General features: G+C 40.3%; 1 protein-coding gene across 4 annotated transcripts in view; it reads right to left on the minus strand.

Moving 5' to 3' along the window:
• Positions 1-27,552, minus strand: part of cdkal1 (CDK5 regulatory subunit associated protein 1-like 1) — a 509,606-nt gene that overhangs the window by 113,967 nt on the left and 368,087 nt on the right. For all 4 annotated transcript variants that reach the window (XM_059945459.1, XM_059945457.1, XM_059945456.1 and 1 more), the window contains one exon: positions 2,351-2,413. In XM_059945459.1, the coding sequence (XP_059801442.1) occupies positions 2,351-2,413 (63 nt within the window). The remainder of the gene's footprint in view (positions 1-2,350; positions 2,414-27,552) is intronic.

Raw genomic sequence — 27,552 nt, forward strand, 5'->3', positions numbered from 1 at the left:
GTAGCTCACCTGCTTCAAGGTGCAATGTGTTGTGCATTCAGAGGTACGCTTCTGCACACCACTGCTGTAATAAGTGGTTATTTGAGTTGCTGTTAGCTTGAACCAGTATGGTTATCTCCTCTGACATCTCTCATTAACAAGGCATTTTCGCCCACAGGAATGCAGCTCACTGGATGTTTTGGCAGCATTCTCTGTAAACTCCAGTGACTGCTGTTCATGAAAGTCAGCAGTTTCTGAGATACTCAAACCACCCCATCTGACACCAGCAATCTTCCAGTCAAAGTCAGTTATATCACATTTCTTCCCTATATTGATGTTTGGTCTGAACAACAACCGAATCTCTTTTTCTTCTTCTGAATTTTTATGACGGTTGACAGTCAAACTTAAAGATGCGCTACCAACTGAATATGAATGTCTGCATGCTTTTATGCACTGAGTTGCTGCCACATGATTGGCTAATTAGATATTTGCATTAATGAAATGTACAGGCATAGAATACATTAGTCACTGAGTGTATATTAGTTTTTTTTAAAAGCAAACAGACCAGATTTACCAGAACTTAGAATTAAATTATGAGCACAGAATTAAATTTATAAAGCAACATTGCAAAAACCTCTCAAGTTCAAAGGATTGCCAAGTGACCCAATTAAGATGTACAAAATAAGGGATATTGATAGGATGATATGAAAAACTATTTTGTCCGATGGAGAAACCAAGGTAAGGCCAAATGTGCATTGAAAATGAGTCGCAATTTAAAATAACTCAGAGGTTGAATTTGAAATCTCCTGTTCTTGATCAATGATCTCCTGCCAAAATATGTGTTGACTTTACACAAATGTAATCTGGGCTCAGGTGTGATGCTTCCCATGTTCCAAAAATCTGTCTGCATTTACAGAAGAAAGAAAAACAAAAGTCTGCAGGAGCCATGGAATTGAATTCCAACAAGAGCATGTGTCAGGGATAAGAAGAAATAGAAAGGAAAAGCAAACTATTGCCATCTCATTTTCAGCAACAGCTATTGCCAGATCTGGTCACTCTGCTGTTGGCTGTACATTATTAAACACTAACAGCACAAAGCTCTTCATTTGTTTTTTGCTACGCTATCTTGCATTTTTCCTTCATATTGCTCAGAATTACTGGGCATTACTTTTGAAACCCGGAACTAGCACTTAAGATTTAAGACCCAACACCACGTTCCCACACTTGCAGCAAACTGTGAGGCCAGAGCCAATATGGAGCAGAGTTTAAAAAGCAAAGAAAAATCTCTTCAAGCTTTTCAAAATGACTAAAATGCAGATTCCAATGTTCCTTTTCACAGTGATAGTCAACTGATCTGTAAACTACACAAATCAACCACAACAACAAAATAACGCTTTGGTTAAAACTTAACTGAAGGTCAAAGCTTTTACAAGATATAGGTTAGAGCAGTTGCTGGGCAATTGTGAAAACATAACTCATGCAATTAATTTCTCAAGTTCTGCGGTACTGGAGTAAATGGTTAGTCTGCCATATGATTCCTGTTTCTAATTATCCCCTGGCTGCTGTTGCTGATGTACAAACAGTGATATTCAAATAATCTGCTAAATAACTATTTGAAAATCTCAATTGTTCAGCATCTGGCTCACCAGGTAATGTTCACCACATGTCATTTCAATTCACCAGGGTTACAGTTCCCAGGCTTTCAAATCACTGAGTTTGGTGTAATATTTATTAAAATACAGGGAAACATTTTATACATAGTGATCTAAAAGTCTGCCAAGGTATCAATAACATCCAATAGTTTAGAAAATCTGCAAGCTGGCATCAGATAAATCCCAGGCCTGATCGAGTACATCTCGAATGCTTTGGGAGGCTAAAGAAGAAATGGCAAAGGCTTTTAGAGAGATATTTACTCTATCAGTAGCCACCGGTAAGGTTGCTAAAGACTGGAAGGTGACTAATGGTATTCAGCTTTTTAAAAAGAGTAGCAAAGATAAGCCAGGGAACAACCGGACAGTCAGCCAGCATATCCTGAGGGACAGGATCTACCAGCATTTAGATAGATAAAGTTAGCCTTGCTCTGTGCATGTACAGTACAATAGTACCATTTAAGAAGCACTTTGATAGGTACATGGAGGCAAAGAGCCTCAGTAGGTATGGGACTAATGCAGGTAATTGGGACCAGCTGGATGGAGAGTGTGATTGGCATGGAGTAATGGGTCAAAGGGTCTGTATCCTTGCTGTATTGCTGAATGAATCTATGATAATATGGCTAAAATCCTGAGCTTGCCAGACGTGTAGAGTTTTAAACAAACCATTATGAGTCTATAAAGAATTTCTGACACTGGAATGTTTATTGGAGCCACCTTACCTTGTGATCGTATGGGGTATATGACTGAAACAACTGGGAGAGCTCCCTGGTTCTTTGCTTTTTCTGAAACAAAAATGTAACCAGTAATTAGAAATAATTCAAATATTGAATAGAACAAGCAAAACAATTAGCACATTAATACTAAACTGCACAGATTGAACCATGTATTTCATAATTATACATGGCACCCCAGGGTAACAAACAGGTTCAATTCTGACAGATGTCCATAAGTCAATTTTGTCTGAAAGTTGGAAAATACACAAAGATCACTTGTTATGGTCACCACAGTATTGTAATGAATGCGATAAGCACATAAAACTGATAAAGAACAACAATGACTAAAAGTGAGGAGAGTGAGGACACTAGTTCTCCCGCTTACAGGAATGAACTTATGTAAGTACATTGGATTTCTGTATTTAACATTATGGTAGCTTATTCCTATGTGGAGATGTCCAAAAGTTAGCCATTTGTAGTCTTGGAACACTAGTAATAATTCAGTATATGAAGATCAGAAATTAATTCTAAATGTATCTTCTGTGAAGAATTCAATGAAGTCTGGCTCACAGAAGATGTTATAAGAAAATATTGCCCAAGTCCCTGGGTACCATGGCTTGTGGAACGATAGTGCATGGAATATTGTTCTGGAAACATGTTTCTACAAGAACAAGCATGCCGCAGTTCCTGATCATGTGCTAGTGCATCTGCAGATGAGAGCAGTCCGACTTGGCTTCCACCGAGCAAACACTGGAGAGCAGCAGCGATGGGAGGAGCCAGCCTCCGACCCACAGAGGTACGTGCTCACTCTCACACTCCCTCCAGTGTCTCCTCTCCTGCGCGCTGCAACAGGCGCGAGGGCCCGGTCTGTGCAACAACCGAGGCAACACAGCTCCCCTGCTGTCCGTCTCACCAATGAACCGGACTTACAGTATTCTAAATTACCAATATCCAATAGGCTCTTGCAATCATGATAAAAATGTCCAGTACAATCATTTGCACTGTAGTTGGACAGTGTACTGCCTCTGGACAACAATAGTATATGAGTCCAGCTCCATTGCTATCCACCAACTCATGAGTGGAGTAGATGGGCAGTACCTGATGTTCTTAATATCTAGCAGTGTCTGGTAATCATACAAAAATTACACCTTTAGTTAGGCCCGGAGAGGCCACTGTGACCGTGCGCATCACCATCATATCAGATCCAAGGCATGCAGTAATGGTGTACTGTATGTCTTTGACCAGTTTCTCTTGTTAGAATCCAAAGGCGATGAACTGATGTTGGATTGAAGAAATATTAGTACAACACGTGCTGTCACTCTGTAAGAACAAATCAATTTCTTTCTGGCTACACCAAAAATTTATCAAGTAAACTGTTTATTGTTAAACATTTAGACAGCTAAGTTGATACTGTATTATAACATGACCTCATAGGGATAGTTCATGAAATTGAGACATTTATCTGAATGATAAATTCAGCTTCCCTTTAAATCAGTTTTACAAAGAGAAGCCCATTTTCAATTAAGAACTAAGAAAGGCAGAAAAATCTTCAGTTTAAGTGATGTTAATAACATCAATCTTTAAAAATGATCAAAAAATAGAATATTGGAAGAACACAGTGCTTCGGGCAGCATCTGTGGAGGCAAGGAACTGACTGACAACATTTTGGATTTGAGAGCTTGCATCAGGATCATTTCTTTGTGCCATGCCCCATGTGATAGCTGTCCATGCTGGTTTCCACAACTGAGTTCTATAACTTTATATCTTAATCAACTATAGCAGACAACTTATTAAAATAGGAATTGGCAAGTAATTACACTTTGAACAATTACCTTTGTAAAACTATTTTGACCATGGTTTTTCACCCAATACTTTTCTTAATTACAGACAAAAGAGCAAGAATCAACACATCTCTTAATCTGCACATTCCGCAATGAATCATAGAATACACATCAGTAAGCCAAATATCAATGAATGTCATTTCCTCCATTTAATATTTGATTAAATATATTATAAATTATTATGTGCATGTGTCATAGCTCTAAATTCTGGAAGGTACTCAGCATTTTCATTTTTTTATAGTGTTTATTTATCTGTTACTTTCCCATTTGGCCATCATCAACAAAGACAGCAATTATTTCCCATACCTAACTCTCCTTGAGAAAATGATGGGTACATACCTTCTTGAACTACTCCTTCTAATGAAGTATTCACCATCGCCTGCAATGAATACCTTCATCAACACAGGTTTTGACTAACTGAAGAAAAGGGCATTTCACAATCCTGGTACAAAATTTCACATGTTCTACTGGCCAGCAATGATCTCTGTCCTTCTTTATGTTTGACATGATACAAAAATGAAAGAAAATGACAGATGTAGGCTATTTGGCCCTTCAAGCCTGCTTGTGATTTACCACAAGCCTCAACTTCTCCTCTGTGGCAGATCTCCAAGTCCTCAATGCCTCCAATATTTCAAAAAGGTATTTACTGAAACTTTAAACACTTCCAATGAGTTGCCTTCTGCAGCTCTTTGGAGCAGAGAATTCCAGAGATTCACCATCCATTGCAGAAACCACTTCAAGGCACTGGCAAAATGTTAGCAATGTTGTATCGACAAAGATCCCCAAATACACTGGAAAGAAAATTAAACCAACCATTAACTACATTAGATAGGGTACTTTACTTACAAGCACGAGACCAGACTCCCAAATATAATTTGCCTTCTACGTTCAGTCAGGGGAAGGAAATATCAGGTGGAGAGGGGAAAAGGTTCACTGATGCTCTTGAAGTCTCATTGTAAAAATGCAACACTCCTATTCAAAGGGATGGAGCATAAAGAATTGCTTTGAAAACCTTGAGTTCTTACATTACATTATACTACACAAGAGAAGCAAAGAATAAGTGGACCACACTGGATCACAAAGATCCACCCAGACATCACATTAGGGACCTCTTGCTCCATCTCTGTAAGACCGGAGTTCTCACATTGCCCTCATTACTCACCTTAGAATGAACAGAAACAGAGTGGAAACATCCTCTAACCTGAAGGGTTGCCTAAGAAGATGACAACTTCCACAGTGCTACTGGAGTGAAAGCCCCAGATTTTTGACCTTGCAATACTGAAGAAGCAATGGTATATTTCCAAGTCAGTATGTTGTGCATCTTGGTGAGAAACACGCAGGTGATGGTTATGCTGAATGGCTAAAGGTCGTATCCTCATGCTGATAAAAGCCATAGGTTTGGAAATCCTGTCAAGAATATCTTAGTTCTGCGAATGAAGTGCACTTTTTAAATGGGGTGTGCTGGTAGTCAAGATGGCACGAGCTACGGTCTCCATGGAGGTGGTGGCTCAGATTTAATTGTTCTTTTTTTCATTTGTAGGGATGGTTTTTGGGACAAAGGGGAGGTAAGGGTCAGTCTGGGGTTTTGGGACAGGAATGTAAAGGAGGTGAGGCTGAAGTCCAGGCCTATGCTTTGTGCTCAAAGGCCAGCAATGTGCACAACACTACCCTACGCTGCACTTGAAGGCCAGTTATGTGGGCATGTAATGAAGGACCTCTGGAATCTAGGCCTCTGCTCTGTGCTTGAAGGCCAAAGATGTGGACATATGACGAAGGACATCTGTGGATGTAAGACTGTGATCAAATGCCCACATGAGCTTGAGGCATAAGGGCCGGTTAGTCAGCTTGTCTAGAGGCTAGGGTCCCATTATTGGTCCTGGGGTCGATAACAAAGGTTGAGCTAGTTATCAAAGCCTGAAGGTCAATCGGAAGTCTGAAGTCAAAGACTAATGGGCGAAGCCTGGAGAATGGAACCCAGAGGCCTGGGGTTGGAGGACTGTCTGTGTGTGGATAGGTGGGAAGGAGGAGAGGGGCTTGTTTTGCAGTTGTTGTTTTGTTGTGTGTTGTGTTGTGTGTTGTTCTGCTGAGAATGCCGTCTTGGCGCTGAAACGTGTGATGACCCGTGTGGGCTGGCTCCCAGCAAATTCTTGTGCTCATTGGTTGTTAATACAAATGACTCACTTCACATGTTTTGATGTACTGTACATATAACACATAAATCTCAACCTGATGCAGGGAATGATTACGTAGAGTGCTGAGAGTAGTAATAAACAAGGGCTGCTTTGAAATGGACAGTAGTAAGCATCTTAACTGTCGCCCTTGAGTGACACTAATGTGCCCTTACCATATCATAAATCTTAGCCCTCTGTGCAATTAGTAATTCAGTGGAATTAAAATGTCTGGCCAAGGGAGGTTCTAGCTAGTCTGGCAGACAGAGCAAAGGTGCTTGACAGATTAGTAGACATCTTCACCAAGCACCTTTGCTCCATCCGCCATGCAGGCCATGATCTCCCGGTGCCAATTATTTGATATCACTTCCTGCACCATGTCTGTCTGCAACATTCTCTTCTACTACATCGAGGCTAAATGCCAATTAGAAGACCAGCACCCCAAATACCCTCTGGGTGGTCTCCAACCTGATATCATAAACATCGCATCCTCAGTATTTTGGTAACTGTTCCTCTCTGTCCATTTTCTCCCCCCTTTTTTTGTCTCTCTTCCTGATCCAACTGCCCTCCATTACCTCATCACTTTCTCCTCCTCTTCCATCTGCCCATTATCCACATATTCCTCACAATGGTTGCCCTCCAGAGCCACGTTTCTTTACTTCATGGTCCAATGTCCTTTCCTATCCGATTCCATCTTCTTCAGCCTTTTGTCACTTCAACCCCTTATCTCCCAGTTTGACATAATTTCCACTCTGCCCTCTCCCCCAACACCCTTCCCTCATCTGGATCCATCTATTTACCTGCAAGTTCTTACTTTATCCCTTCTCTCCATTTTCTTATGACAGCTATCTCCCCTCTTTCTTTCCAGTCCAGATGAAAGATCTTGGAACTGAAGCATCGACTGTCAGAGATGACAGGCCCTTCAGAGATGTTGCTGGGACTGCTGAGTTCCTCCAGTGCAGTTGTGTTGTTCCAGACTTCCAGCATCACCAGTGTCTCATGTTTCCTTCAGGTATGAGGATGACTTACTGCTACACCCTCCTATAGGCTCTGACGTGGTCAATCAGGCTAATGTGGTAACTGCAGATACCTCCACAGAGTGAGGTGTCTGATGGATGGGCAGTCCTTCCATCACTCACAAAGGGTTACCATGAATTCCCAACTCATTGACAGTACCCATTCTCAGTACCATTCCAAGTGCTCCTTCTCCACTTTGTTCAGATACTGAGCACATCCTTCAAACATTTCTTCTGGCTTGATAGCCTATTCCCTCAATAGAGCTCAAAATACTGAATCTGTTTTGGGAGCTTGGTATCAAGTTTGCAAATGATGCAGTCTATTTGACAGAGCCAAATGATTGCAACTTGGGCTTCAATAATGAGGATCTTAATGGGTCTTCAAAAGCCTTTTGTCTCAGCTGGCCACAGGCTGAGCTGGCATATTGAAGGCAGTGGTGAATTTCTTCTTTGTTATTTGTTTTCACTGAGAGGCGGCTTCTGAGATATGGGGAGTGGTTGTCTTGGCTCCCAAACTCATAACCTTGACCACCAAGGACAGCAGATTCAGTAAACTCTACCACCTACAAGTTCCCCTTCAAGCTACACAATACCCTGACTTGGACATGTTTCAATGTTCCATATTACTGATAGTTCTAAAACCTAGAACATTCTACTAACAGGACGATTGCTGCAGCAGTTCTGAGGGGGCAGAGTGGCTCACCCCCACCTTCCAAACTATAATTACAAATAGCCAATAAAAGCCAGCCTCACTAGCAATGACCTGATCCGGAAAGATGAATATATAAAAATGTTATTTGATAGTTCTGAAGCAGATAAATTTGTTGAAAATGAAGAAGTGCATTTACTACACGTACATAGTTGTCAGAAGGCTGTAGATCACTGCTGTTTTTGTTGTGGCTGCCACAACTGTGTTGCTTTAACAAGAGCGGATTATGCTATTTATAGAGTTGAACTCCTGTGCACACAATGGACTTGGTTTCGTGTTTTTAAGAGTGTGACAGTGGCTGAGATAATGAATTTTCTTCTGATGACCAGCAGCTGAGTTGTCAGTTTGATTTTAAGTCAACAATATTTCAATTCACTGGCGCTGTAGTCCAATAACTTTCAAGGCAAAATAGAAAATTTAGATCAGTCCCACACATTGCTTCTTGTGAACCAAGGCCAGCTTTGAACAGATTGCAAACTTATGGTTTAAAGCTGATATAGTTGTGATACCGATCAGGTATTTTACTTATTTAGTAGTACTGAATTATCAAAATAATTTTCACGCATTTTCAGGGAACGGAACTGCAATGCTTAACTTTTTTTCCAAAGTTTCATATGGATAGAGAAGTGACAGGTGCAATTCTAAATATAAAGCAAAGGAAGTGAAGTGTCTGAATGTACAAGACCTAGTGAAACCGAGCTGGGCTCATCTTATAGCAGTCTCACTTATAATTCAGACAGTTATGGGCATTAGCAGCTGATCTGAGCAAAAATCTAGGCTGACATTTCCCATCTCCGAAGCTCTATTAACTTGAGCCAAATTAAGAATCTGCTTTATTTAGTCTCTCACCCATTCACCCATCACCTGTGTTTACTGGTTTTCTTCTGCCCATTTTAAAAAAAACTTAAAATGCTCTGATAATCTATTTTTTCCTCATTTCAAGGTCTTACTCCCACCATTCTGTGAACTCTGCATTACTTCAGATTTGGCCTGTGCACCGATATACACTGGTCCCCAGACTCTCAGCCGTCTGGGGTCCATGCTCTCAAACTTGTTCCATAAATGCTTTTCTTCTTTCACCTGTCGTAAGGACACTTCCTTAAAATGACCAGGCTTTTAGTCATTAATACTAATGTATTTTTCTTTACAGAGTGACAATTTTTTGTTTGGTAATATGGGAGAAACTTTATTTTGTTAACAATGTTGGCATAGAAATTCTATTACATAGTGAATGTTTTTTTTTAAATTCATGACACTATTCAATAGATGTGTCACATTAACACTAGCTCTCTTAAGCATGCGCAGCCAACAAAGGGAGTCTGAATTGAGCACTCTGGCATGCAGAGAATAGCTGCAATCACTTCTGTGTTGATAGACCAACTAATTAGTTACTTTTATTCCATAAATCAAGAGGAACATTAATTTCTTCAGTTTTTGTATCACTTTGACAGTGAAGCAAAGCTGGTGCCTTGCTACCAGCTGACATTGGTCCTTTGGTTGCTCATATAGCATTGCCTTGGGTGTGTGGTTTTGAGTCAATTAACATATATACATCCGCTATCTGCTGGGCTGCAGACCAATAGTCCTGAGGTTCTTGCTGTTGGCGATATCTTAGACAGGACAAAACACCTTTTGAGACTGAAGGTGAAAATGAGTGCCCTTGCTTTGAGTATATAACCTGTTTAAAAGTTAAAGTTCAAAGTAAATTTATTATCAAAGTACAACCCTGAGATTAATTTTATTGTGGGCATTCACAGTAAATCCAAGAAACACAGTAGAATCCATAAGAGGCTGCACCCAGCGGGGTGCAAAACAACCAATGTGCTAATAACAAATTGTGCAAATACAAAAAGAATAAAAAAGCAATAAATATCGAGAATTTGAGATGAAAAGTCTTTGAAAGTGAGTCAATAATTATCCCCACTAGTTCAAGAACCTGATGGTCGAGAAAAAAAATCACTCCGAACCTGCTTGCGTAGGTCCTGAGGCTCCTGTACCTTCTTCCTGATTTTAGCAACGAGAAGAAACCATGGCCTACATGGTGGGGATCCTCGATGGTGGATACTGCTTTCTTGAGCCAGTGCTCTGTTAAGATGTACTCAATGGTGGGGAGGACTTTACCTGTGATGAACTGCGCCATAACCATTACTTTTTGTAGGATTTTCTGTTCAAAGGCATTGGTGTTTCCACGCCAGACAATGATGTAACCAGTTAATATACTCTCCACCACACATCTATACAGCTTGTCAAAGTTTTAGATGTCATGCCAAATTTTCACAAACTTCTAAGGATATAGAGACACTGCTGTGCTTTCTTTGTAATGGGACTTACCAAAGAGTCAAGCATAAAGACACAAGCTTACAAGACACAATAGTTTTCATAGTAAGTAGTTTGCAGCTCCAGACATGTGCAACAATTGTGTTAAAGATGAATGTGCTTTTGTCAATAGATACATCCAGTTCCTTATCAAAGTTTAATAAAGTGGTAATAGCTGAGGTACGACATCATGTACTACAAGGTTTAACGCACTTTACTGTTCAAAGAAATGTCTGGAGAAGCGTAATATCTAGTGGTAGGTCAACATATTCTTGGAGTAAAGCATGAAGTTATCATTTAAAGAGTGCTACTAAATAACCTACTCAGGCATCACATTCTAAATCTGTTTTTTTGTGAAAAATATAACAGAAGAACATCTTTAGTGATGAACTCTAACTCCTGAGGTTATAATTGTCACTCTAATACTCACCATTGCTAACACTCCAATTTCCTGATACAAATACAACTCATGCAAGTCTCCAAAAGTTTCAATCAGTCCATCGGTTCCAAACTTAAAATATTAGATGATTAAAACCATGTTCCACTATCGACCCAAGCCTCGAAATACATTTTCAGTGGTGTAATAGAGGCAAGAAAAAAAATGAAGCAGAAGATGAAAAGAAACTTCAAGTCAACAGATGAAAGATAATGTATGTTTCTGTGAATAAAGTAGTAATCTGCATGGCTGTTAGTATCGGGAAAGTCATTTCATTGGCTCAGAAAGACCTATATAATGAGGTCAAATTACTGACAGCTTTTGATGACAATTTAATGATGTGCATATATCACACCTACAGCAGAAAGGCCCTGGAGTAGTTTTCTGATGAAAAAGAAAGCAAATAAATAGGAGGCCATAAATCAATCTAAACACTTTTACCGAATGCATATAATTCAGTCTGCATATCCTGCTTATTAGGGCCATGAAAGCTCAGCAAGGGATTGAGCTTGTGTTTTTGACATTGCACCGGCCAGACCAGTGAAATTACAACCTTCAGGCAGCATCTATGGAGTGGTATAACAGTCACTGTTTTGGGCCAAGACAGACATGTTTACTGCTTATTCCACTCCACAGATGCTGTCCCACCTGCTGGGTTCCTCCAGTATTTGGTGTGTGCTACTCTGGTTTTCCAGCATCTGCAGAATCTCTTGTATTTAGAAATTACAACCTTTGGTCCAGTTCTTTAACTATGATATAACATGACAAGAAGATGTTACTTAATATAAAATGTTGGACATTAACATCGGGTCAGGCAGCATCAATGAAGAAAGGAGCACTTGGGATTTCACGTCAAAGACCTTTCATCAGAATACTTGTACAAACACTGTGCAATGGGACTTCTAAGACAGCACTGAACCATACACTGGCATTGTTGTCAAGCACATCCTGTAACCTTGCAGGTCGAGCTGCAGTGGGGCTTCCTGGCGACTGGAGGAAGCCAGGACTTCAGACAGACATCAGCCTCCGAGACCTCCTCCAGCATTTACACTGGGGAAGCTGCTCTTAGATCCTGTGCCTGGTTACACCAGGCATGTAATCTGGGATCTCTTTCATTTCAATAGAAATATTACTGCTGCAAAGCGCTGTTTTATTCATCAAAGTTTCCCCACCATGTGGGTCAGGGCATCTTGCAGCTCCCCCATAGGGCAGGAGGTAAAGAAGCCTCATCAAGCTCTATACCACCAGGTTCAAGAACAGCTCCTTCCTATCAACTACTTGGTTCTTGAACCAACCAATGCAATCCTAATCACTACCTCAGTAGAGCAACACTTACATTACTTTCCACTTATTTTTGTTCCAACTGTATTCTTTCCTGTATAATTTTGAACAAGTTATGTTTAATTCATGTTTTTTCTTGTGAATGTCTCTAATACCATGCGCCTGTGATGTACATTAAAAATGTGTACTAGAATATTATATAAGCAGTGAATCTACTGCATTAAATTGCAGTTGCAGGACAGACCAAGAAGCTTCCTTCCTGAGAGAGGGCACAGACCAGATCAAACCTGCAGCCCGCATGAGCCTGAATTAGAATCCAACTCCAATTCCTGGCGATGCGCTGGGAATTTTTGTAGTACGGGATGGGAATGGGGTGGAGGGCAAGTAGCAGCTTGTGTGAGGATGCTGCGTAGGGGGTGGAGAGGGCATATGAGGGATTGGAGGGCAGGAGACTGTGAGGGTGGAGTTGTAAGTCCAATTTCACGAAGGAAGGTATTCTGTTAAATATTTCACTTCCTTGCTGACCAGCTGTCATTAGTTGTCCTAGGAGTACCCAATGATGGATGCCCAGAGGTCAACATTGTCCAACTTCCTCTACAAAGCTTCAAAAGGACATTTACCCAGGGAATGACAATGTTTTTGTTGCCCCAGACATGGAAACTACAATTGGGATCACAAAGGATTACTCATGACAAAACTGCCCACTTGAAAACTGTAAACTGTAGTTATTATGCTTCACTCGTGGAGAACTGATTTAAAATTACATAACTCTGGTTAAACAGGATTATGCAATCAAATTTTAGAAAAATTTAAGTCATATATTTTGAAATATATAATAGTAACAGTTTTAATTAATTAAAAGGGTTAGTCAGTGGAAGAATTTATAAAGCAAGGAGAAGATTTAATTTTGACTGGAATTTTAAACATGCAAGATACCAGTCACCTCTCAGATATAGTTTCACCACCATAAAGACAGCCATTAGGTCTATAAGTCGTAGTGTAGGGTCATATAATGGGTGTTAGATGACACATATTGCTCATTATAGAAACTGTTCTACATAATTCAGGAACATCGCCACCGAGTTATTGCGTTTACTTAAAGAGACAGTGTCTGACGCAATGACTTTTGGTTTGTTCATAATGCAAGTAAAGGGCTTTAGTGAAGCACATAAAATGACTCTTGCAGGTTTTATTCACAAAAGCCTACAGTGGTATCAGTAATTTTGTTTAAACTAGCAAATCCAAACTACAAAAATGGAACATCCTGACAACTAATTAAATCCCACATCTCAATCATTTACAGGAATATGACTTTGATTTTAATAATCCAACTCTCTGAACTGTAGTGATTCCATTTAAAGAGGTAATGTTCCTTTAAAAGAAACAAACCACAGCAGATCTATTACAAGAGTTTCAAGTGGATGGAGGGAATAGAATGGGTTGGCATGACAGTTAAAATTGAGTCACATCATAAACCGATTCATTTTCAAATATATGTACAAACAAGTATATACATAATTCTACACAATAAGCCAAATTCAAAGCAACAAACAGTCTGCTGATGGAACCCATTTTGTCAAGCGACATCTTTGGGGTTTGGAATTATCTACGTTTTGGGTTGAAATACACTTGATGCAGGTGTTTAACCTGAAATGTTTGCAATTCCTTTCAATGTGCTGAGTTTCTCCAACAGACTGCATGTCACTCCAGATTCAAGAATCTGCAGTCTCTTATATCTCCAAAGCAAACTCTATAAAGTTTGAGGTATCTCAACATGAAATGTCTGAAAAATTTACTACAATTATAAATTTTGAATATCCACACAATGCTTTCAGAACCTATTGACATCTTCTCAATTATATAATCAAAGTGTGTATACATTATATAGCCTCGCGATTCGTCTCCTAAACATTTGGAGAAGGGAATCAGAGGATCAGAATGGGAGTGTGGCGAGAGCCATCTGGAATTTTTCTTATTTTCATTGGAGTTAAGAGAGGCGGGACTGCGCAAGCATGTGAGGGAAGGCAGTAAAGCGTGGAAGATTTAAAAAGGACACAGCCTTATACAGCAGGCAGTGGAGTGAGCTGGGAGCAGAGTGAAGGCTTAAGGGCTTGGGCTCAACGGGCTTAGGCAGAAGTGGGTGAGGCAAGGTAGGTTTAGGTTTCAGTTTTTCCTGTTATTTGAGGAAAGGGGGAATTATGAGTGTGAGGGCAGCTTGTTGTTCTTAGTGTCGGATGTGGGAGGTCCTGGAGTCTCAATAGCCTCCTGGACGTCCACATTTGCGCCAGGTGTGCCGAGCTGCAGCTCCTAAGGGACCGTGTCAGGGAACTGGAGCTGCAGCTCGATGATCTTCGTCTGGTCAGAGAGAGTAAGGAGTTGATAGAGAGGAGTTACAGGCAGGTGGTCACACCAGGGCCATGGGAGACAGACAGGTGTGTCATGGTTAGGAGGGGTAGGGGAAGAGTCAGGTACTAGAGAGTACTCCAGTGGCTGTACCCTTTAACAATAAGTACTCCTGTTTGGGTGCTGTTGGGGGGGGGGGGGGGGGAAACAGCCTACCTGGGGTAAGCAACAGTGGCCATGCCTCCAGCACAGAGTCTGGCCCTGTAGCTCAGAAGGGTAGGGAAAGGAAGAGGAAGGCAGTAGTAATAGGGACTCGATAGTTAGGGAGACAGACAGGCGATTCTGTGGACATGATCAGGAGACCCGGATGTAGTTTGCCTCCCTGGTGCCAGGGTTTGGGATGTTTCTGATCGCGTCCAAGCTATCCTGAAGTGGGAGGGTGAGGAGCCAGAGGTCGTGGTACATACAGGTACCTATGACATAGGCAAGAAAAGGGAAGAGGTCCTGAAAAGAGAATATAGGGAGTTAGGAAGGCAGTTGAGAAGAAGGACCGCAAAGGAAGTAATCTCAGGGTTACTGCCTGTGCCACGCGACAGTGAGAGTAGGAATGGAATGAGGTGGAGGATAAATGTGTGCCCGAGGGTTTGGAGCAGGGGGCAGGGATTCAAGTTTCTGGATCATTGGGACCTCTTTTGGGGCAGGTGTGACCTGTACAAAAAGGACGGGTTACACTTGAATCCCAGGGGGACCAATATCCTAGCGGGGAGATTTGCTAAGGCTACTGGAGAGACTTTAAACTAGAATGGTTGGGGGGTGGGAATCAATTTGAAGAGACTAGGGGAGAGGAGGTTAGTTCACAAATAGAGAAAGCTAGTAGACAGTGTATGAAGGAGGATAGGCAGGGGATAGAAAGGGGAGCGCTCAGACCGAAGATGTAGGCGAGAAGGAATAAAAAGATAATAAAGTTGATTTCATCATTAGGGATAAACAGAGAGAAAGAGGTGGAGAGTTTCTTAAATGCATTTATTTTAATGCTAGGAGCATTGTAAGAAAGGTGGATGAGCTTAGAGCATGGATTGATACCTGGAAATATGATGTTGTAGCTATTAGTGAAACATGGTTGCAGGAGGGGTGTGATTGGCAACTAAATATTCCTGGATTTCGTTGCTTCAGGTGTGATAGAAACGGAGAGGCAAGAGGAGGTGGTGTTGCATTGCTTGTCCGAGAAAATATTACAGCGATGCTTTGGCAGGATAGATTAGAGGGCTCATCTAGGGAGACTATTTGGGTGGAATTGAGGAATGGGAAAGGTGTAGTAACACTTATAGGGGAGCGAGAATTGGAGGTGCAAATTTCTAAGAAGATAGCAGATATTTGTAGTAAGCACAAGATTGTGATTGTGGGAGATTTTAATTTTCCACACATAGACTGGAAAGCCCATTCTGTAAAAGGGCTGGATGGTTTGGAGGATATCTGTGCAGGATAGTTTTTTGCAGTAATATATAGAGGTACCGACTAGAGAAGGGGCAGTGTTGGATCTCCTGCTAGGGAATGAGATAGGTCAGGTGACAGACATATGTGTGGGGGAGCACTTCGGGTCCGGTGATCACAATACCATTAGTTTCAATATAATTGTGGAGAAGGATAGGACTGGACCCAGGGTTGAGATTTTTGACTGGAGAAAGGCTAACTTTGAGGAGATGCGAAAAGATTTAGAAGGAGTTAACTGGAACAATTTGTTTTATGGGAAGGATGTAATAGAGAAATGGAGGTCATTTAAAGGTGAAATTTTGAGGGTACAGAATCTTTATGTTGAAAGGAAAGGTTAAAAGTTTAAGAGCGCCATGGTTTTCAAGGGATATTGGAAACTTGGTTCAGAAAAAGAGAGATATCTACAATAAATATAGGCAGCATGGAGTAAATGAGGTGCTCAAGGAATATAAAGAATGTAAAAAGAAACTTAAGAAAGAAATTAGAAAAGCTAAAAGAAAATACGAGGTTGCTGTGGCAAGTAAGGTGAAAATAAATCCAAAGGGTTTCTACAGTTATATTAATAGCAAATGGATAGTGAAGGATAAAATTGGCCCCTTAGAGAATCAGAGTGGACAGCTATGTGTGGAGCCAAAAGAGATGGGGGAGATTTTGTACAATTTCTTTTCTTTGGTATTCACTGAGGAGAAGGATATTGAATTGTGTAATGTAAGGGAAACAAGTAGGGACATTATGGAAACTATGACAATTAAAGAGGAGGAAGTACTGGCGCTTTTAAGGAATACAAATGTGGATAAATCTCCAGGTCCTGGCAGGATATTCCCTAGGACCTTGAAGGAAGTTGGTGTAGAAATAGCCAGGGGCTCTGACAGAAACATTTCAAATGTCATTAGAAACAGGGATGGTGCTGGAGGATTGGCATATTGCTGATGTGGTTCCATTGTTTAAAAAGGGTTCCAAGAGTAAACCTAGCAATTATAGGCCTGTCAGTTTGACGTCAGTGGTGGGTAAATTAATGGAAAGTACTCTTAGAGATGGTATATACAATTATCTGGATAGACATGGTCTGATTAGGAATAGTCAGCATGGATTTGTGCGTGGAAGGTCATGTTTGACAAATCTTATTGAATTTTTTGAAGAGGTTACGAGGAAAGTTGACGAGGGTAAGGCAGTGGATGTTGTCTATATATACTTCAGTAAGGTCTTTGACAAGGTTCCGCATGGAAGGTTAGTTAGGAAGGTTCAATCGTTAGGTATTAATATTGAAGTAGTAAAATGGATTCAACAGTGGCTAGATGGGAGATGCCAGAGAGTAGTGGTGGATAATTGTTTATCGGGATGGAGGCCGGTGACTAGCTGGGTGCCTCAGGGATCTGTTTTGGGCCCAATGTTGTTTGTAATATACATAAATGATCTGGATGATGGGGTGGTAAATTGGATTAGTAAGTATGCCGATGATACTAAGGTAGGAGGGGTTGTGGATAATGAGGTGGGTTTTCAAAGCTTGCAGGGAGATTTATGCCGGTTAGAAGAATGGGCTGAATATTGGCAGGTGGAGTTTATTGCTGAGAAGTGTGAGGTTCTACATTTTGGCAGGAATAATCCAAATAGAACATACAGGGTAAATGGTAGGGCATTGAGGAATGCAGTGGAACAGAGAGATCTAGGAATAACAGTGCATAGTTCCCTGAAGGTGGAGTCTCATGTGGATAGGGTGGTGAAGAAAGCTTTTGGTATGCTGGCCTTTATAAATCAGAGCATTGAGTATAGGAGTTGGGATGTAATGTTAAAATTGTACAAGGCATTGGTAAGGCTGAATTTGGAGTATAGTGTACAGTTCTGGTCACCGAATTATAGGAAAGATGTCAACAAAATAGAGAGCGTACAGAGAAGATTTACTAGAATGTTACCTGGGTTTCAGCACCTAAGTTACAGGGAAAGGTTGAACAAGTTAGGTCTTTATTCTTTGGAGCGTAGACGGTTGAGGGGGGACTTGATAGAGGTATTTAAAATAATGAGGTGGATGGATCGAGTTGACGTGAATAGGCTTTTTCCATTCAGAGTAGGGGAGATTCAAACAAGAGGACATGATTTGAGAGTTAGGGGGCAAAAGTTTAAGGGTGGTAGCTGTGTGGAATGAGCTTCCAGTAGAGGTGGTAGAGGCAGGTTCAGTATTGTCATTTAAAGTAAAATTGGATAGGCATATGGATAGGAAAGGAATGAAAGGTTATGGGCCGAGTGTGGACCAGTGGGACTAGGTGAGTGTAAGTGTCAGCACAGACTAGAAGGGCCGAGATGGCCTGTTTCCGTGCTGTAATTGTTATATGGTTATATAACTGGCATATGGGAGAGAGCCTGACAATCTGGTTGAATGGTGCTATATTGCAACCTCTCACTTAATGTCAGCAAAACCAAAAAAAAAGATTATGCAGGAGGAAGAAACTGGAGGTCCATAAGCCAGTCCTCACTAGGAGATCAGAGGTGGAGAGGATCGGTAGCTTTAAATTCCTTGGTGTTGACATATTGGAGGATGTGTCATGGGGCCAACATGAAAATGTCATTACAAAGAAGGTACTGCGTACCTCAACTTCCTTATAAGTTTGTGTTGTTTCAGCATGCCACCAAAATCTTTGAGAAACTTCTATAGATGCAGAGTGGAGAGTATCCTAACTGGCTGCATCATGGTGTGGTATGGAAATACTAATAACCCGGTGGTGGATATAGCTCAGTCCAGCACAGGTAAACCCTCCACACCAGTGAGCACATTTACATGAAACGCCGTCACAAGAAAGCAGCATCCACCATTAAAGAACCCCACCATCCAGGCCATATTCCCTTCTGGCTGCTACTATTGGGTAATAGAAACAAAATCCTTAGGTCCCACACCACCAGGTTCAGGAACAGTTATTACCTCACAGCTATCAGAGTCCTGAAGTGGCATATATAACTTGAATCACCAATACTTTGAATTGTTTCTACAGCATACAGATTCATTTTCAGGGACTCTTTACAACTCATGTTCTCAGTACTTTTTTTATATGTTGGTAGAGTTTGTCTACTTTTGTTCATTGGTTGTTTGGCAGTCTTTGTTTATGTATAATTTTTCGTGAATTCTATTGCATTTCTTTCTACCCTGTAAATATCTGCAAGAAAATTCATCTCATGGTAGCAGATGATACATACCATCTCTTTAATATGATGAGAGGCATTGATCGTGTGGATAATCAGAGGCTCTTTCCCAGGACTGAAATGGCTAGCATAAGAGGGCACAGGTTTAAGGTGTTTGGAAGCAGGTACAGAGGAGATGTCAGAGGTAAGTTTTTTTACACAGAGAGTGGTGAGTGAGTGGAATGGGCTGTCGGCGACAGTGGTGGAGGTGGATACAATCAGGTCTTTTAAGAGACTCCTGGACAGGTACATGGAGATCAGAAAAATAGAGGGCTATGGGTAATCCTATGTAATTTCTAAGGTTAGGACAGGTTCAGCACAGCTTTGTGGGCCGAAGGGCCTGTACTATGCTGTAGGTTTTCTATGTTTCTATGTTACTACGCTTCTATGCTCCGATAATATATTTATTTTGACCCTTGAACTAAAGAGGGTCATTCTTGCAGAAAATAGTTGACATTTTTCTCCCCATTGTATGTCATTTTGAAGGTGACTCATCTCAACAATGAATCAGAGTATTTTACACCACAGGAATGAGAGTCTGCTCTGGCTACCAAAGGTTTACCTACCTCATCCCATTCCCTGACTATCCTGTATACCCTTTCTCACATTTATTTTTTGTCTGGTATTGAGATTAGAGGGGGCATTCCGAGTCAAGTAAGCTATAAGAAGGACAAAGAAAAACTGATTAAATTGGGAAAAAAGATTGCAGGAAATGCTATTCCAACTCCTGAAGGAAATCAAACAAGGTCCTAGAGATTTGATAACTAAAAAACAGCAACTTCCCCACTTAATATTAATGACCAAACATATCCCCAACTCTCAGGAGGTCAAATTGCTCTCTTTTGAACAGATATTTACCATATGGTTTGTGAATCGCTTTCAGGCGGCCAATGACTCACTGAAAACAAATATTAACTGGCATCTAACCAAACTCCATGCTTTAGACAATGCAATGAAGTTTTTAAAGACTCTGTCTCTGCAAGTAGGATTACTACCAGTTAACAATCTGAAAGGTGAGGATAGGGTAGATCAGCATTATATTAAAATTATCCATTTCTATATTCCTACTGTCAAGTTTTAAGTGCCAGGTAACATTGCATATCTATGGAATGGACTGAGAAATCAGATAATTTAAGACACTGTCTGAAATTATGAAAAATCAGAATTTATTTTGTTTTTAAAGTTGTTATGCAAAGTTCAGCAACTTATCATTTTGCAGCCCACAAAGGAGGTTTTTTTTTAGGTTAGGTTATAACCAGTTGAAGGTATCAGTAATCATGTGATTGCAACTATTACTTTCAATTTATACACTTTTTAATATAGAGAAAAGCCTGCATGCACTAAACTAAACCAAATAGTTTGCAATATTTTATTTTCTTCTGAAAATTAAGCTTGATCATCTCCAAAGAAGTATTTTTTAATATACTTAGCACTGAAGTATTAAGGCATAAAACATACATACAGATGAGGAACGGTACTGGTAATGTCATTCTCTTACATGACATCATTGCCTTCAATGGTCATTACTTCTTATCCAATTTATCTATTGTCACAGATTTAAGGAGTCAAGTTCAGAACTATTGAAAATAGCTATCTTGCTGCAAGAGCTGAAAACAAATTACATAAATATATTTGTATAGAATCTTAAATGTAATCATGTGCGTGACTTGAATTTAAATTCTTATTACGTGACAGATAATTTAAACAGGCTAAATATTTAAGGTGACACAGAACATTGTTCTGATATAATGTGCAAGGAGTGGTAGGATGTGGGTTTATTTAATCATAATTTCCCACACACTAAGTGCCCAGCCTTGATTATACTAACAATAGGTGTTCACTTAGGGAGGGGAGATTAATATCCTAATTTTAAATCGTCTCTCCGACTCAGAAACAGCTCTGGCTCAAACCTAACAGCAGCTGCTTTAATAATGCATTGCATGGGGGAAATTAAAGTGTTTTTTGGTTGATGAGTTGCTCTATTACCCTCGTGTATGATGACTGAAAATGATTGATGTGCAGAGATATTAATTTAAAACTGCTGTTAAATATTTCTTCTAACTACATAAAACAAATGCCATGGAGACAAGAACAGGCATTCCTGCAGCAAATACAGAAGATAAAGCTTCTTTCTGGGCTGTCAACTGATTGCTGTTAACTTGCAATGCTAAAGCAACACAAATAAATGCATCCTTTTTAATATGTTAATCAACATAAAAAAGTTTAACGAGAAAACTGAATGCTGAACACAACAGTAAGTGCAACCTGCACAAGGCTGGCTGGAACGTTGACCAGATGTGGTAAATCACAGGATTGCTTGAGGTTGAGTGACGGTGGTGGTGGTGGTGATGGCCCTGATTCTGGATTTATACAGGGTCTACTACACAGAAGCAGGCCCTTTGGCCCATCTAGTCTATGCTGAACTATTAATCTGCCTCATCCAAAAATCTGCACCTGGACCATATCCCTCCATACCTCTCCCACTCATGTACCTATGCAAATTTCTTTTAAGTGTTGAAATTGAATCCACATCCACCACTTCTGCTGGCAGCTTGTTCCACACTCTCACCATCCTCTGAGTTAAAAAGCTCACCCTCATGTTCCCCTAAAACATTTCACTTTTCATCATTAACCCACGACCTCCAGTTGTAGTCGCCAACCACAATGGAAAATGGCAGCTTGCGTTTACTTTATTTAATCTCCTCATAATTTTGTATATCTCTATCAAATCTCCCCTCATTCTCCTGTGATCTAGGAAATAAAGTCTAATAACTATTCAGCCTTTCCCTATAACTCAGGCTCTCGTCTCAGCAAGATCCTTGCAAATTTTCAAAGCACTTTTTCAATCCTATTGACATCTTTCCTGTAGGTAGCTGGCCAGAACTGCACACATTCTCCAAATGAGGCCCACCAATGTTTTGTACAACTTCAACATAACATCCCAACTCCTGTCCTCAATACTTTGATATATGAAGGCCAATGTGCCAAAAGCTCTCTTTACAACCCTATTTACCTGTGACTCCACTTTCAAGGAATTATGGACTTTTTCTCCCAGATCTCTCTGTTCTACCACACTTCTCAGTGCCCTGCTGTGTAAGTCTGGTTTGTTCTCCCAAACTGCAACACCTCACACTTGTCTGCATTAAGTTCCATTCTGTCTTTTTGCAGTCCATTTTTCCAGCTGGTCCAGGTTCCACTCCTGAAAATTACGGATCTGTGCATCATGCTGCTGCCTGCATCGGAGGAAGAGTACAATCTATTTGCGAGTGACTGTTTTAGTCACTTTTACTGTGATTGCAAGACCCTTTTGGACATTGCTGATGGGATCACTGCAAGTCTGATTCACTGACTTACTGGCGGGGAACGGGGGGGGTGGGGGAGCTGTGCGGACTTGGTCATAGCAAGGACAAGACCTCAAGCCACTGGAGACAGTGTGGGGTACTGGAATTGGTGCTTCCCCCACCCCCCCACCCGAGTAATCATCCAGCAGAACACGAGCTGTTTTGTGATCGACTGCAGATTTCTGTGGCATTCATGCCTTCTGTCTGGATTATTTTTTTTTATTATGCATGCCTGTATCTTACTACTATCTTTATATGCTTGCCATCTTGTAGGTGCTATGTGAGTTTTATGCTGTGTGACTGTTGGTACTGTATTTAGCACCTTGGCCCCAGAGTAACGCTACTTATTTATCGTAACTTTAAAAAAATATATATACAGTCGGCCATCCTTATCTGCGGGTTCTGCATGCGTGGATTCAACCAACCGCGGATCGGGAAAACCCAGAAGCTCTCTCCACAGCACTTGTTGTTTGAGCATGTACAGACTTTTCTTCTTGTCATTATTCCCCAAACAACACAGTATAACAACTATTTACATAGCATTTACATTGTATTATGTATTATAAGTAATCTAGAGATGATTTAAAGTATACAGGGGGATGTGCATAGGTTATTGCGGATCGGGATGAAAAAAAAACAGAAGTTCTCTTACTAACTAAGTCAGAATAGGTACGGGTATTATTTAGCATCAGTTAGTCAAACGTTTTTCTTCGTATATAGTATATATTTTACCTTTCTATGCATATAAAACACTTAAGAAATGTATGTATTTCAATGATTAAATCACTGTGTTGTTTAGTAATAAATGTAGCTTTCATTTGGGCAGGGCCATTCACACCTCCATTATTCTTACTTTATTCTTTAAAATTGTTCCGATCATTGGTTGCACCGTAGCCCATACGCATAAATCAGCCTTAACGCTTTTCCGATGACCAATAGCGTTTCACTTCTTTCCGATCGCTTTATTATTTCCACTTTATTTTTAATCATGATCGTTTTCAGTCAATGGAACAGAAACACTGTGGATTCAGAGCTCCGCCAGGTCCTAAAGTCCACCAGGTCCGCCAGGTCCAGGTCCTGAGACAGATTAAATAAGAGACTCGAGCAACCGCAGTTTTTGATATCCACGGGGGGTCCTGGAACCAATCCCCCGTGGATAAGGAGAGCCAACTGTGGCACACTCTGGCATCTCCTGTGAAACTAATGCTTGACCATCCTCCCATCTGGCACCTTGTCAAGGGCCTTGGTAAAGTCCACATAGGCAACATCCACTGCCTTGCCTTCATCAACTTTTCTAGTAACTTACTTAAAAACCTCCTAGAGATTGGTTAACCACGATCTATCATGCACAAAGCCATGTTGACTACCACTAATCAATCCGTCTCTCCAAATACTTATACTGTATGTCCGGTCCCCCTTTGAATACCTTCCACAACTTACTCACTGTTGGTATTAAGCTCACCAGCCTATAATTTTCCAGCTTATGTCTTTGCAGAAATCTGTTAATTCATATACAATTATAAAAATGCTCATTTTTCCATGAGTGAAAAAATCACGGTTGTAAGCCAAGCCCTTTTGATCCAAATTCTGCTTTATCCCTGCTTTGATATTTTCCTCCATTTGCCTCAGAGTCTCTGTCAGTTCTCAGAGCATTCCCATTGCTACTTCCTTCCTTCTAAAATGTACTCTCTCTTGCATGTCATCACCTCCCACTAATTCTTTTTCCACTCACCAACATCGAGGACAATTTACAGTAGGCAATAAAATTACCAGCAAAGCAGGAGCACAAAGTGAACCTTGAGCAGGACACTTGGACACATTCTGTTTTGTGACATTTTCTCGCACTTTACAAGATGATTCACAATGTGTATTTAATCCTGCAACGGTTTTCATAAATTTCTGTTGCTGAAATTAAAAAGCTTTGTGAATTTCATTCTGTAACTTGAATCCACTTACAAAGAACAAAAGACAAATTGCCTGACATAATTAGTACTTTGGTACATGAAAAATTGGAAGTTTTTTTGCCATTCATCATCAACACGTCAGTATCTGACAGGACACAACTCTACCTTGTGAGGTCATTTGAAGAAAGCACCAGCATGTTTTGAAAGCAAGACAGATGAGTAATATATGAAATAGATTTATCTTTATATCATTTATGTAAAGTTGAAAAGAATTCCTGGTTGGTAGTAAAAGTAGAAAGATGGAGTAATCTTTTCAATATATTGCCATTTTAAGATGTTGGTGGTCAAAATGACTTGGGCATTCAAAGTATGAAATATTAACATGAAAGTACAGTATTGAACTAGGAAGGTAGTTAATTTGGCCTTTGTTTGCAGGTATAATCCTAGTTAAAAGAGCAAGTTTTACTGGTATTCTATGGGGCCGTGGTACGACTACCTGCATGGGACTGTTTTTCCTATCACATGTTTGTGATACAGGGAATGCACCCAAGTTTACTCAAATAATTCCTCAGCTAGCAGATTTGACATACAGGCAGTCCCTGGGTTACGTATGAGTTCTGTTCGAGTCTCTTTAAGTTGGATTTGTACGTAAATCGGACAATTACGTCCGGTATTATTTAGTGTCAGTTAGTCAAACGTTTGTCTTAGTATATAGTACATATTTTACCTTTCTATGCATATAAGACACTTAAGAAACGTATGTATTCCAATAATTAAACCACTGCGTTGCTTAGTAATAATTGCAGCTTTCATTGGGGCAGGGCCTTTCACATGCTTCATTATTCTCACTTTATCCTTTAAAATTGTTCTGATCGTTCACCGACTGTAGCCTAACACTTTTCCAATGACCAATGGCATTGCACCACTTTCCAAATGCTTTATTATTTCCACTTTATTTTCAATCGCGATCGCTTCCCATCCATGGATCAGAAACACTGTGGGCGGCGGGTCCCGACCTGTGCCGGCTCCCGAAGTCTGCTGAGTCCTAAGGACCACAGCACTGAATTCCCTGGGTGCTAAACTGCATCGCACTGAGACAGGTTAAATGGGACGAGTGGGGGCTGTGCTGGGTTTGGGTATTTGATCCTCCACAATATTCCGTGTGGGAATTTAAACTGGAGGTGGCAGTGTTTTTTTTTACCAGGTCAAGTTGCGAGCTGGACATCAACACAGTGCGGATGGTATGGGAGTCACTGGATCGACATCAACTCGGCACGGGAGCGGTCTGTCACTAAATCGAACTCAGGAACCTCCCTTCTCTAGCCCAGTGCTGATCTGACTGCACCACCAGCCAACTGGAATGGAGGGGGGTCAGGGTGAATTTTACTAAGAAAAAGTTAAGCCAAATACTAAGTTAAACACTCAACACAGTGACAACGGCAAAGTCTTAAAATGGCGGATGGCGTCGCGATCCGACTTAAAATGGTGTATGGCGCTCTCCTTCCTCGGTTCGTAAGTACGAGTTGTCCGTAAGTCAGACGTTCGTAATTCGGGGTCTGCCTGTACTATAAGGAGCCATTAGACAGGCTAGGCTTAAATTCTTGAGGGGGTTGACAGGACAGATACAGAGATACCCACTGGGGTCACACTCTCAAAACAAGAATCAGATGAGAAGTGATTTTCTACTTTGAGAATAGTGAATCATAGGAATTCACTACCAAGACAACTGTCATCCTTGTGGACTCATTACTAACCACTATCTTATTTTTCTTTCAGCATCACTCTTACACACTCAATTCTCTTCAAGAGATCAACTGAAGGAGAAACATCAATAAAGCTGTCCATCATTTAACTGTTTTCTCAAATCAACATTTTGCCTCTTATTTTCATTTGCTTTTCATCTTTTTGTGGGAGGGATGTTACAATATCTCCGAAATAAAAAAAAACTACCTCTCTTCATCATTGCTAATATAAACATTTATATTGGCAATGCTCCTGATGCCATATATATTTTTTACTGCCACCACAACTTTCTCCATATCAGAACATTTATTTCACATTATTAAAATGTCATTTTATCTGGAAAAAAATCTGTTACAGATCCCTTAGGGTGGCTGGATTAGGTTATTAGAGGGAACATCTGGAATATAAATAGCAAAGAAAATGTTTTTGGATAATAGGTCATCGCCTTCATCCACATTGAAACTTATGGAATGCATATTCCCACAAACTGGTCTTTCATTCGCTCACACCCCCCCCCCCCCCCTTTACATCTGCAAAACATTTACTTATTATAGATACGAGTCATGAAGGAATCACTATTTTTTGGATCTCCAATTACAAAAACACAGCAAAACATCTAAAATTCTTGATCTGAACTTTAAAAGGGCTAAGCTGCAAGGCATAATATGTTTCTGCAGGCGAGAGTTATTTAAGGACTTGCTTGTTCTAATTTATCAGTCTTTAAAGGCACCTTGTTCACAGTACTGTGACATACACACACATGCAGTGGTCTAAATAAGGATTGGTAAAGTCATAATTCAGTTTTTGAATTTATAATGTTGAGTGCTATATGCAAAGTAATAACTGTTAATGTAACAAATTTATCAAGTTATACAGTGAGATAACAGCTGGCACCAGTATTTTTTTTGATACAGTTCAAAAAAATCTGGGTGGACAACAAATAGAATAAACTTTTGCAATACATGATGTTGTTACTGCACACAGAAGTTGAACTATTTATAGCTTGCTGACTACTTGGGGGAGGGGTTGAAACTATGCACAACATTCTTGTGATTGCACTTTTTTATATGGTTCCCAGTAGAAACTTTGAACAGAGGGATTATTGTGTGAAGAATGCAGAAATGAGTTTGTGGCGGTCTGCTGTGCTGGAGTGGTTTGTATTTAAATTATGATTTGCAAAAAGAATCTTGATTTTATGAAATACAAGTGTTGGTTCATCATTTTGCATCTCATCATTTAACTCATCAGCCTTGATGGTTGAATAAGCTCAGCTAGAGCAGGAATTTACCATAGCAAAGCACAAGGCTAGTCAAGATGTAAGTAATTAAGAATGCTACTGAAACATTCTATAGAAGAATCTGAAATAGTGAAAAATTCTGTAAGGTTTGAATTTGGCTATAAATAGTCTACTTCTGTACAGACTATCAAAACCTGATTTTTTTATTGGGGAT

The sequence above is a fragment of the Hypanus sabinus genome, chromosome 20 (genome assembly GCF_030144855.1).
Source record: "Hypanus sabinus isolate sHypSab1 chromosome 20, sHypSab1.hap1, whole genome shotgun sequence".
In the NCBI taxonomy this organism is placed as follows: domain Eukaryota; kingdom Metazoa; phylum Chordata; class Chondrichthyes; order Myliobatiformes; family Dasyatidae; genus Hypanus; species Hypanus sabinus.